We start from the raw sequence: 12,495 nt of genomic DNA on the forward strand, positions 1-12,495 counted from the left end.
TTGAATAATACACCCACACTCAGAGTGACACCTACAGGCAGCATTATGTAGTACACTCACTCAGAGAGACACAGTCTGCAGTGTTAGTGATTGGCCTCAGATCATTTCAGGTACAACACAGCATGAAGCAGAGAGTGCACAGTGCGATCCCAGCACCTGAGTTTGGACCAGAGAGTGAATACGGAATGCCTCAGATTGTAATTATTGAATCCCAACAGCTTTCAGTTTCTATTCTGTTTGGAATCTTGTCACCTCCACAGATTCCAGACCAACTGGATTATTTGAAACTGATTGCTGATTGGCTGTCAGTATCATCTACCACGGATTGACAGGCCACGTAGCCAACTGTGACAATGTCATGCTGACATGCAGCTAATCAGCTGAATGGAGTGGTCCATTTCCAAAGCACACAGAGACAGAGACTGAATCTTCATCATCTTTATTCCCTTTTCCAGACTGACATTGACAGAAAACAGACTGCAATTAACAGCCCAGACAGAGGAAGCTGCACAAAATAACAGCTACAATGGCTTTTGAGGAAAACACTTGTGGAGATTTTCTCAATAACATGAGAATCCTGTCCTTCAAATAGTGACAAAAACCTTAAATTGGAACTGGCTGCTGAGCAGGAAGGAGATCTGATTTATTGAAGCAGAAATTTTGAAGGTTCACATTGTTTTGTTTAGCTGACAGCCTTCAGCAACTTCAAGAGATTTTACTTGGCATCACAAATCAACCCTTTCCCAATCAAAAAGTCCCAGAACAGGGAGAGCTTGAGGTTTGACACAGCATAAAGGTCTATCTACACTGTCCCAATGAACTACCTTTACTCCTGAACCTCAGAAGTGTCTCTGAGCCAGTCCTGAGAAGGAAGAGAGTTGAAATTCAGTGCTGACAATGATCTTTGTCCTGCCAGTTCAGCCCTGTTCTGTTTAATGTTGTGTCTCCTCTGTGGACTGTCTCAAACACTCTACACACATTCTGATCTCCTGATGCTCTTGCTGAGGGGAGAGGGGAGAGTCACGTGGGTAAGGGCACAGGAGAAGCGAGCGTTGGACTCCCAGTCAGACCCAGAGAGGGTCAGCAGGCTGCTGACACTGTAGGTGCTGTCCGAAGCTCGCAGGTAGTTGCTGGTCTGAACCCCGTCCGAAATGACTGCACCGTCCTTCTTCCACTGCACCTCCAGCTCATCGGGATAGAAGTGATTGGCAAGGCACACCAGGGTGGCAGTGCCCTTGGCATTGACCTGCTCCGGGGAGGGGGGCAGCAGGGTCAGCTTGGGCTGAGAGTTCTCACGGCCTGAAAGACAAGAGAAACAATTTTAATCCCTGCCATTCAAAGGGATTTCAATTCTCAGAATATTCACTGGTAAAATTTTTGAATATTTGTCTCCAATACCTAATAAACCAGACAAAAGAATTTACATTTTTTAAATTGATTCTTAGGATATGTATGTCACTGGCAGGAGCAGAATTTATTGCTCATCCCTAATTGCCCCTGAGAAGGTGATGGTGAAAGAGAAGGGACAGTTTTGGACTGTCGTTTGGGGAATGAATGTGGGCAGATGGAAGAACTAAAAGATGGCGAGCATTTTAGTGAGAGCGATCAGAACTCAGTCAGATTGAAATTAAGGATGGAAATGGAGAACCATGGAGTAAGAGTAAAAGTTTTCATTTTACTAAATGTTTCAGTAATTTAGTAAAAGTGGACTGGAACCAGTGACATGATGGGAAATCAGTGTCAGGGCAGTGGGAGCCCTCAAGTGACAAGACAGAGATCATTCAGAATCTGTTCCCACAAAGAGTAAGGGTGGGATTCCCAAATCTAGACTCTCAGCCTGGGATGTCAAAAGGCAGCCAGAGTAGGGAAGACCAAACAGGGAAGGTGATGTTGGTTATCTGGAGTTCAAACCTGCAGAAAGCTGAGAGGAGGATAGAAAATGCAGGATTAAAATTGAACAGGACCTCAGGAAGGCAAAGAGCTGACAGGATGAAATATGTCCAAGTGAATCAGGGAAATCCCAAAGAACAAGAGGATTGTGGTCATGTACTGACATGGATTGGGAACTGGTTGGCAGACAGCGCATGAAGAACAAGTCTTTTTCTGAATGGCAGGTAGTTACCAGTTGGGGTACCACAGGGGGCAGTCCTTGGTACCCAGTTATTCAGAATATAATAGAGTTATAGAGTCAGAGATACCCAAAAAGCCCAAAAGGGCTAATGAATTAAACTGCATTTATTTCAATTCAAGGGGCCTAACAGGGAAGGCAGATGAACTCAGGGCATGGTTAGGAACACGAGATTGGGATATCATAGCAATTACAGAAACATGGCTCAGGTATGGGCAGGACTGGCAGCTGAATGTTCCAGGATACAAATGCTACAGGAAGGAAATAAAGGGAGGCAACAGAGGAGGGAGAGTGGCGTTTTTGATTTAGGGATAGCATTACAGCTGTGCTGAGGGAGGATATTCCCGGAAATATATCCAGGGAAGTTATTTGGGTGGAACTGAGAAATAAGAAAGGGATGATCACCTTATTGGGATTGTATTATAGACCCCCTATAATTGAGAAACAAACTTGGAAGGAGAACTCAGCTATCTGTAAGAAAAATAGGGTGGTTATGGTCGGGGATTTTAACTTTCCAAACATAGACTGGGACTGTCATAGTGTTAAGGGTTTAGATGGAGATGAATTTGTGTACAAGACAATTTTATGATTCAGTATGTGGATGTACCTACTAGAGAAGGTGCAAAACTTGACTTACTCTTGGGAAATAAGGCAGGGCAGGTGACTGAGGTGTCAGTGGGGGAGCACTTTGGGGCCAGCGACTATAATTCTATTAGATTTAAAATAGTGATGGAAAAGGATCGACCAGATCTAAAAGTTTAAGTTCTAAATTGGAGAAAGGCCAATTTTTTGCGGTATTAGGCAAGAACTTTCAAAAGTTGATTGGGGGCAGATGTTTGCAGATAAAGGTACAGCTGGAAAATGGGAAGCCTTCAGAAATGAGATAACGAGAATCCAGAGAAGGTATATTCCTGTCAGGGTGAAAGGAAAGGCTGGAAGGTATAGGGAATGCTGGATGACTGAAGAAATTGAGGGTTTGGTTCAGAAAAAGGAGGAAGCTTATGTAAGGTATAGACAGGATAGATTGAGTGAATCCTTATAAGAGTATAAAGGAAGTAGGAGTATACTTAAGAAAGAAATCAGGAGGGCAAAAAGGGGACATGAGATAGCTTTGGCAAATAGAATAAAGGAGAATCCAAAGGGTTTTTACAAATACATTAAGGAAAAAAGGATAACTAGGGAGAGAATAGGTCCCTTCAAAGATCAGAAAGGCGGCCTTTCTGTGGAGCCATAGAAAATGGGGAAGATACTAAATGAGTATTTTGCATCAGTATTTACTGTGGAAAAGGATATGAAAGATATAGACAGTAGGGAAATAAATGCTGACATCTTGCAGAATGTCCATATTACAGAGGAGGAAATGCTGGATGTCTTGGAACGCATAAAAGTGGATAAATCCCCAGGACCTGATCAGGTGTACCCTAGAACTCTGTGGGAAGTAGAGAAGTGATTGCTGGGCCTCTTGCTCAGATATTTGTATCATCGATAGTCACAGGTGAGGTGCCGGAAGACTGGAGGTTGGCTAACGAGGTGCCACTGTTTAAGAAGGGTGGTAAGGACAAGCCAGGGAACTATAGACCGGTGAGCCTGACGTCGGTGGTGGGCAAGTTGTTGGAGGGAATCCTGAGGGACAGGATGTACATGTATTTGGAAAGGCAAGGACTGATTAGGGATAGTAAACATGGCTTTGTGTGTGGGAAATCATGTATTAAAAATTTGATTGAGGTTTTTGAGGAAGTAACAAAGAGGATTGATGAGGGCAGAGCGGTAGATGTGATCTGTATGGACTCCAGTAAGGCGTTCGATAAGGTTCCCCATGAGAGACTGATTAGCAAGGTTAGATCTCACGGAGTACAGAGGGAACTAGCCATTTGGATACAGAACTGGCTCAAAGGTAGAAGACAGAGGATGGTGGTGGAGGGTTGTTTTCCAGTCTGGAGGCCTGTGACCAGTGGAGTGCCACAAGGATCGGTGCTGGGTCCTCTACTTTTTGTCATTTACATAAATGATTTGGATGCGAGCATAAGAGGTACAGTTAGTAAGTTTGCAGAAGACACCAAAATTGGAGGTGTAGTGGACAGCAAAGAGGGTTACCTCAGATTACAACAGCATCTTGACCAGATGGGCCAATGGGCTGAGAAGTGGCAGATGGAGTTTAATTCAGATAAATATGAGGTACTGCATTTTGGGAAAGCAAATCTTAGCAGGACTTATACACTTAATGGTAAGGTCCTCGGGAGTGTTGCTGAACAAAGAATCCTTGGAGTGCAGGTTCATAGCTCCTTGAAAGTGGAGTCGCAGGTAGATAGGATAGTGAAGAAGGCATTTGGTATGCTTTCATTTACTGGTCAGAGTATTCAGTACAGGGGTTGGGAGGTCATGTTGCAGCTATGCAGTACATTGGTTAGGCTACTGTTGGAATATTGCGTGCAGTGCTGGTCTCCTTCCTATTGGAAAGATGTGAAACTTGAAAGGGATCAGAAAATATTTACAAGGATATTGCCAAGGTTAGAGGATTTGAGCTACAGGGAGAGGCTGAACAGGCTGGGGCTGTTTACCCCGGAGCATCGGAGGCTGAGGGGTGACCTTATAGAGGTTTACAAAATTATGAGGAGCATGGATAGGGTAAACAGGCAAATTCTTTTCCCTTGGGTTGGGGAGTCCAAAACTAGAGGTTTAGGGTGAGAAGGGAAAGATATAAAAGAGACCTACAGGGCAACCTTTTCACACAGAGGGTGGTACATGTATGGAATGAGCCACCAGAGGAAGTGGTGGAGGCTGATACAATTGCAACATTTTAGAAGCATTTGGATGGGTATATGAATAGGAAGGGCTTGGAGGGATATGGGCCGTGTGCTGGCAGTGGGTCTAGATTGGGTTGGGATATCTGATCGGCATGGACAGGTTGGACCGAAGAGTCTGTTTCTGTGCTGTACATCACTAAGACTCTATGACTCTATGGTCACTCCGCAGCTTCAGAGTATGCAGGGACAGAGGGAATGGGGGAGCAGCAGACAGTCCAAAAGGACCAGGCAGCTCGTACAGGTATCCCCTTAATGAATGCCACTCTCCGACCAGGGTTCAGGTCCGAATCCTGACAAGAATGGTGGTTCATCTGGGAATTGCAGCCAGAACCAAGTCCATGGAGCCAAGGGGAGATTCAGCTGTACAGGGGGGCACAAGGAAGACTGGAAGAGCGATAGTGAGAGGAGATTTGAGTGAGTGGATCGATAGGTGTTTCTGCAGCTGCAGATGGGAATCCAGGATGGTGTGTTGTCTCCCTGGTGCCAGGGTCAAGGATGACACTGAGCAGCTACAGAGCACCCTGAGGGGAGAGGGGCAACAGGCAGCAGTCGTGGTCCACATCGGTCCCAGTGACAGAGGGAGAAAAGAGATGTGGTCCTGCAGTCAGAATTTCGGGAGCTCAGGAGGGAATTAACTTCAGGAGCACAAAAATAGAAATCGTCACATTACTCGCAGTGCCCCATGAAAGTGAGAAGAGGAACAGGAGGATAACATAGGTGAATGTGGAGCTGGAAAGAGGGTCCAGGAGGGGGGGGGGGGCTTTGGATTCTTGGGAAATTGGGACTGGGTCTCGGGGAGATGGGACCTGGACAGACCAGACGGCGTTGCTCCTGAACAGAGCTGGGACTGAGTTCCTTTGGGGTGATTTACTAGTGCTGTTGGAGAGGGATTAAACTAACTTGGCAGGGCTGTGGGATCCAGGAGGTGATATCAAAGAGGAACACCGAGGTCCACAGAATCCTCAGTGCAGTCAATACGGCACCACCCAGTGGGAAGGATGTGGAGGAATACATTTGCAAGGAATTTACAGAGACCTGCAAATATAATAGAGTCATTATAATTAGGCTGGAAGGGGTGTCTTTAATTTCTGAATATAGACTGGGGTAGTAGCAGTGTAATGGGCAGAGAGGGGCCAGAGTTGTGAGAGTGTGTTCAGGTGAACTTTCTCCAGCCGCATGTTTCCAGTCCAATGAGAAAGGAGGCTCTGCTAGATCTGGATCTTGGAGTGAGGAGGCCCAAGTGGATCAAGTGTCAGTCAGAGGACATTTAGGGAAGAGTGATCATTGTATCACAAGGTTTAGGGCGACAGTGGAAAAGAACAAAGGCATTTTCAGGGTCAAACATACTCACTGGGGAAAATGCCAGCTTCCATGGCATATGGATGTATTGGATCTGAATAAAGTAGGGTCAAAGGTTGTCAGGAAAGCCCTGACGAGAATAGTAGAGGATGTGGACCACGGATAGTCAAGGTATATTTGAGGGAGGGCAAACAATTCCTAAACTCACTCGAGGGCAAACGTGGTAGAATTATGGTAAATAAGAAAAGGGCAGAAGAGTAACTAGAGAGAGATTAGGACCCCATGAAGATGAACAATGTACCTCTGGGTGGATCCACAGGAAATGGTTCAGATCCTAAATGAATATTCTGGGTCAGTATTTATCATGGAGAAAGACTTGGGAGTTTGGGAACTTGGGAAGTAAATAGCAATGTCTTGACACAAGTCCACATTATGGAAGAGGATTCCTTAAAGTGAAAGACAGTAGATAAATCTCCAGGACCTGATCAGATGTATCCCAGGACATTGTGGAAAGCTAGGAAAGAGATTGCTGGACACCTTGCTGAGGTATGTTTCTGATCGATATCCATGAGTGAGGTGCTGGAGAACCAGAGAGGTTGGCTAATGTTAGCCATTATTTAAGGAAGGCTGTAGTCTCCAGTCTGAAAAGCAACGCTTTACCAACATTCTCTGTTGAAAAGTGTGGTGCTGGAAAAGCGCAGCAGGCCAGGAAGCATCCGAGAAGCAGGAGAATCGACGTTTCGGGCATAAGCCCTTCTTCAGGAATGAGGCTGGTGTGCCAAGCGGGCTGAGATAAAAGGTGGGAAGGGGGTGGGGCACTGGGAATATATTGGTGGAAGGAGGTGAGGGTGATAGACCGGAGAGAGAGTGGGGGCGGAGAGGTCGGGAAGAAGATTGCAGGTCAAGAGGGCTGCGCTGAATCTGGGAGTTCGACTAGAGGAATCCTGATGAAGAGCTTTTGCCCGAAACTTCGATTTTCCTGCTCCTCGGATGTTGCCTGACCTGCTGTGCTTTTCCAGCACCACTTTGATCTAAACGTGTGGCAAATGGAGTTCAATTTAGATAAATGTGAGGTGCTGCATTTTGGAAAGTCAAACCAGGGCAGGAGTTATACAGCTAATGGTAGTGTTGCTGAACAAAGAGACCTCGGGGTGCAGGGGCAGGGGCAGGTATACGGGTAGGTGCAGGGGCAGGGGCATTATTCCTTGACAGTGGAGTCACAGGGAGACAGGGCGATGAAGAAGGTGTTGGGTACACTTGCCTTTATTGGTCACTGCACTAAGTATCAGAGTTGGGACATTATTTGCAGCTGTACAGGAAATTGGTGAGCCTACTTTGGCAATAACATGAACAATTATGATCATCCTGTGATAGGAAGGATGCTGTTAAACTTAAAATGCTGCAGAAAAGATTTACATGGATGTCGCCTGGAACTGGAGAGTTTGAGCTGTCAGAAGAGGCTCATTAAATGGGTTATATTTTCTGCAGGATCGGAGGCTGAGGGGTGGCCTTATAGATGTTTATAAATCATGATGGACATGGACAGGATGTATATCCCAGGTCTTTTCCTTGGGAAGGAGAGTCCAAAACTAGAGGGCACAGGTTTAAGGTGAGAGGCAAAAGATCCAAAAGGGACCTGAGGGGTAACTTGTCACACAGGGGGTGGTGCGTGTATGGATTGAGCTGCCGGAGAAAGTGCTGGAGACGGATACAATTATAGCATTTAAAAGATGTTTGGATGGGTACATGGATAGGAAGAGTTTAGAGGGATGTGGGCCAAATGCTGGCAAATGGGATAAGGTCAGTTTTGGATATCTAGTTAGCATGGACAAGTTAGACCGAAAGATCTGTTTCCACACTGTATGACTCCATGACCATGAGAGGCTGGAAAAGCTGAGACCTTTTACCTTGAAGTGCCGGAGGCTGAGGAGTGACCTTATAGAGGTTTATAAAATCATGTGGGACATAAATAATGTGAATAATGCAGGAAGGAGGTGAATGTTTTGTAGAGATGGCAAACATGTGCCCAAAGATCATTCCAGGGATGAGGAACATCAGTTATGAAGATAGATTGGAAAATTTGGGACTATCTTCTTTGGAGAAAGTTACAGATCACACAACACCAGGTTATAGTCCAACAGGTTAATGTGGAAGCACTAGCTTTTGGAGCACCGCTGACAACCACCTGATGAAGGAGGGGCGCTCCGAAAGCCAGTGCTTCCAAATAAACCCCCTGTTGGACTATAACCTGTGTTGTGTGATTTTTAACTTTGTCCACCCCAGTCCAACACCGGCACCTCTAAGTCTTTGGAGAAGGCAGCGAGGAGAATTGTTCCAGAAATTCAAAATCAGGAGGGGCCTGGACAGTGTAAATAGGGAGAAAATGATTCCACTTGTGAAAGGATTAAGATTGAAAGTAATTGGATAAGTAACAAAAGTGAAATGAGGAAAAGCATTTTCAGCCAGTGAGTGGTTAAGGTGTGGAATGCACTGCCTGAGAGTGTGGTGGAGGCAGCTTCAATTGAAACATTCCGAAGGGAATGAGACTGTTATTTGAAAAGGAACAATGTGCAGGGTGACAGGGAGAAGGCAGGAGAATGACACTCAGTGAATTGCTCAGAGAGCCAGTACAGACAGGATGGACAGAATGGCCTCCTTGTGCACTTTAACAATTCTGTAACTGTGATTGAGCAGAGTTAAAGCTGTGGGAGGTGGGAGCTCGGTGTCTCACTGTGCTGCTGCTGCTGCTGCTGCTGCTGAGGTCAGTGAGATCAGAGACTGGGACAGGGAGCCAGAGCTCACATCAAACTCTGCCTGTGTGTCCGTCACACTGAGACTGGCAGGAGGCTACTCACTGATTTCACTCCATGCTGCAAGAATGGGACCACAGGATGCAAATGGACAGAGCTCCTCCACATGATGAGTAAAACTTACTGAATTATACCTTGCTGCTTAAAGGGGGCAATGGAATTAAAGAAATACAGCTGGACACCCTGTTAGACACAGTGCTCCTCAATCAACCATTTCATTCACTGCAGCTCCCCACTAACACCTGCAGCAATTCAGTATTTGTGTTTTAGAAATTGTGTTTAGAGATTGAAAGGGTTAATAATGGAGGATTGAGGTTGACTTACTCAGTCTGAGCTTGGTTCCTTTACCGAACGTGCAAGGCCGCCTGTTATGTTGCTTACAGTAATAGTCAGTGACATCCTCATTCTGAACGTTGCTGATTTTCAGGGTGAAACTGGTCCCATATCCTCTGCCAGTGAATCGCTCGGAGACGCCTGTGTTTAGAGTTGTTGCTTCATAGATCAGGAGAGAGGGTTTCTGACCTTCTCGCTGCTGGTACCAGCTGAGGTCATTTGTAATATCTTGACTGGCCGTACAGGTGATGGTTGCAGTCTGGCCCAGTCCCACTGACAGGACCGGGGGTGACTGGGTCATGATGATGTCCCCACTAATACCTGAGGGGTCAGAGAGAAACACAGTGAAGTCAGAACTGTCACAGAAAGAGACTGTGAAATGAGAGATTGTTAGAGACACTGAGCATTCCTCTGGTTTCAGCATTTTCCCTTCAATCACAAGTCAGTGGAATTGGAGTGAAATGGAGAGCAGCTAAAGATTCAAGGTGAAAGGAGAGAGATTTGTACCTGTAACACAGAATGCCAGGGGCCAGATCAGCTGGATGTGTGAAATCATGGTGTGTGCTCCTGTCCCTGTGCCTGGTTCCTGATAAACTCTCCCTTCACTGGGCTCTGCTTTATAAAGCTGCATCCTGTGAGAGTCTGACTAGGTGTTCCTCAGTATGTAAATGGAATCAGGCAGAGAGAGCCACGTCAGCCCCTCACACTTTCAATGTCTCGAGGGTTTGTGACTCAACCAGCCTTTCAGGCAGTGAGTTCCAGACTCCCACCACCCTCTGGGTAAAAACATTCCTCAATTCTCCTCTCAGGGTCTACCTCAACTGAACCTGAAATCACTTGAGTTGAAAGGATGAGAGGAGGTCTGACTGCAATGTATAACATTCTAACAGGGCTGGACAGACTTTATGCTGGAAGGAGGTTTCCCAAGGTTGGGGAGTCTGGAATCAGGTGCCACAGTCTCAGGGGGACATTGGGTCGACCGTTTTGGATTCAGATGAGGAAACATTTCTTCACTTAGAGGATGGTTAACAAGTGGAATTCTCTACCAGAGAAGGCTGTTGAGGACAAAGGACTGAATATATTCAAGAAAAAGACAGAGGTAATTCTTTTGCATTTTAACAACATCAAGGGGTATGGGAAGATGGTAGGAATATGGCATTAAGTCAGAGGGCTATCCATGATCATATTGGATGACAGAGATACTCAAAGGGCTGAATGGCCTATTCTTACTATATTTCTAAGTCTGTGTTACCTTCAATCTCTGCCCCTTGGTATTGTTCCCTCTACGATGGAAAAGGTGCCTTCCTACCCACCCTATCTCTGCATCCCATAATCTTACAGCCCTCTGTCAGGTCCCCTCTCAACCTTCACTGCTCCAAAGAAAACAACTCCAGTCTTTCTAATCTTTCCTCATCGCTCAGCCCCTCCAGGCCAGGCAGCGTCCTGGTAAATCTCCTCTGTACCCTCTCTAGTACAATCACATCCTTCCCAGAATGTGGTGTCCAGAACGTGTCTCGCTCTCTCTCTATCACTGTCTCTCTGTCTCACATCTGCCATGTCTTTCTCTCTACATCTCTCTCCCACTCTTAATCTCTCTCATATTCTATCTCTCCCACTCTGTCTCATAGCCACTCTCTCGAACTCTCTTTTGCTTCTTCACTCTGTCTCACAATCTCCATTTCTTCACCTCTCACTGTTTCCCTCATTCACTCCCTCACTCCCTCCAATTGTGATCTGCCTCTCTCTATTCCTTCCTCTTTTACTCTTCCTCCCTCTCTTCCATCTCTTGTCGGTGGCACAGTGGTGGTGGGCAGCACGGTGGCACAGTGGTTAGCACTGCTGCCTCACAGCGCCAGAGACCCGGGTTCAATTCCCGCCTCAGGCGACTGACTGTGTGGAGTTTGCACGTTCTCCCCGTGTCTGCGTGGGTTTCCTCCGGGTGCTCCGGTTTCTTCCCACATTCCAAAGATGTGCAGGTCAGGTGAATTGGCCATGCTAAATTGCCTGTAGTGTTTGGTAAGGGGTAAATGTAGGGGTATGGGTGGGTTGCACTTCGGCAGGGCAGTGTGGACTTGTTGGGCTGAAGGGCCTGTTTCCACATTGTAAGCAATCTAATCTAATCTCTGCAGTCTTCCTCCCACTCTCTCTCTCCAGCATTCTGTCTCAAATCCTACTCTTGTTTCTCTCTCTCTCTCACTCACAACCCGACCCTCCTATCCTGATTCCCTTCACTCTTAGTCTCACACTCTCTTTCTCCTCCTCTGTCGGTTTCTCTCTTTCTCTCTCTCCATCCCTCTCAGTAACATCCTATTTCTCTCTCTCTATCCCTCAACCTCACCATCTCTACTTTCCTCCACCTCTCTCTCTCTCACTCACTTCACACATCTCACACTGTTCCAGACACTCCTCATTCTCCATCTCTCACCCTCTCACACACACTCTCTCCCTCTACCTCTCTCACTGACTCTCTTCTCTCTCTTTTCCACAGTCTGCCAGGAGGCAATATTTAAATGCAGGGTGAATCCCGCTCTGCTTTGCCTCATGAGTGGATGTTAACCATTGACCCCAGAGGCATGTCTTCTCCTGGAGTAAGGCTCCATTTCCCACACTGAGCAGACTTTAGCCTCTCTCAGGAAGATGGATAGATTCTTGTCAAATGAAGGGCAGTTCTGTGCTGTTAGCCTATTCTCACTGGGGACTGGTTTGGACACAAACCTCATTCCATGAAGGCCCAGCAGAGAGAGGAGATCCTCAGGCCATCAGTGTGAGCTGGAGGGACAGGACAGGCTCTTACCCATTGACCCAGCCTGACAATCACAACATGTTCCAATCTCTTCCCCTCTCCTTCCCTTTCCATGATCAGTCTCCAGGTCAGAGTGTTTCACTGGGATGAGAGCTGGACAATTACATAGTTACAACAGAATGGAACTCAGCCCCATACCCACCATGGTGCCCATGACCCACTGGACTCTCCAAAAGGGGCCAGTAAACATGGAACTCCTTCCACTGGACAGACCACTCTGCAACAGACACTATTAAATATGGGCATCCTTCCCACTGGACCCTCCAATAGAAACCAGCAAACTGGGACTTCCTTCCCAATGGACAGTCCAATGGAGAC

General features: G+C 46.5%; 1 gene segment (V, D, J or C); it reads right to left on the reverse strand.

Annotated features, from left to right (window-relative positions):
* Window positions 1-452: 452 nt before the first annotated feature.
* Window positions 453-12,495, reverse strand: part of LOC148149248 (Ig kappa chain V region Mem5-like) — a 167,656-nt gene continuing 155,613 nt past the window's right edge. Inside the window, 2 exon segments of the V gene segment in view lie at window positions 453-1,299; window positions 9,366-9,695. Of these exon segments, the coding sequence occupies window positions 971-1,299; window positions 9,366-9,695 (659 nt within the window).

Source organism: Chiloscyllium plagiosum, unplaced genomic scaffold (genome assembly GCF_037043375.1).
Source record: "Chiloscyllium plagiosum isolate Xiang-an unplaced genomic scaffold, Cpla_swu_hap1 HiC_scaffold_9, whole genome shotgun sequence".
Classification (NCBI taxonomy): domain Eukaryota; kingdom Metazoa; phylum Chordata; class Chondrichthyes; order Orectolobiformes; family Hemiscylliidae; genus Chiloscyllium; species Chiloscyllium plagiosum.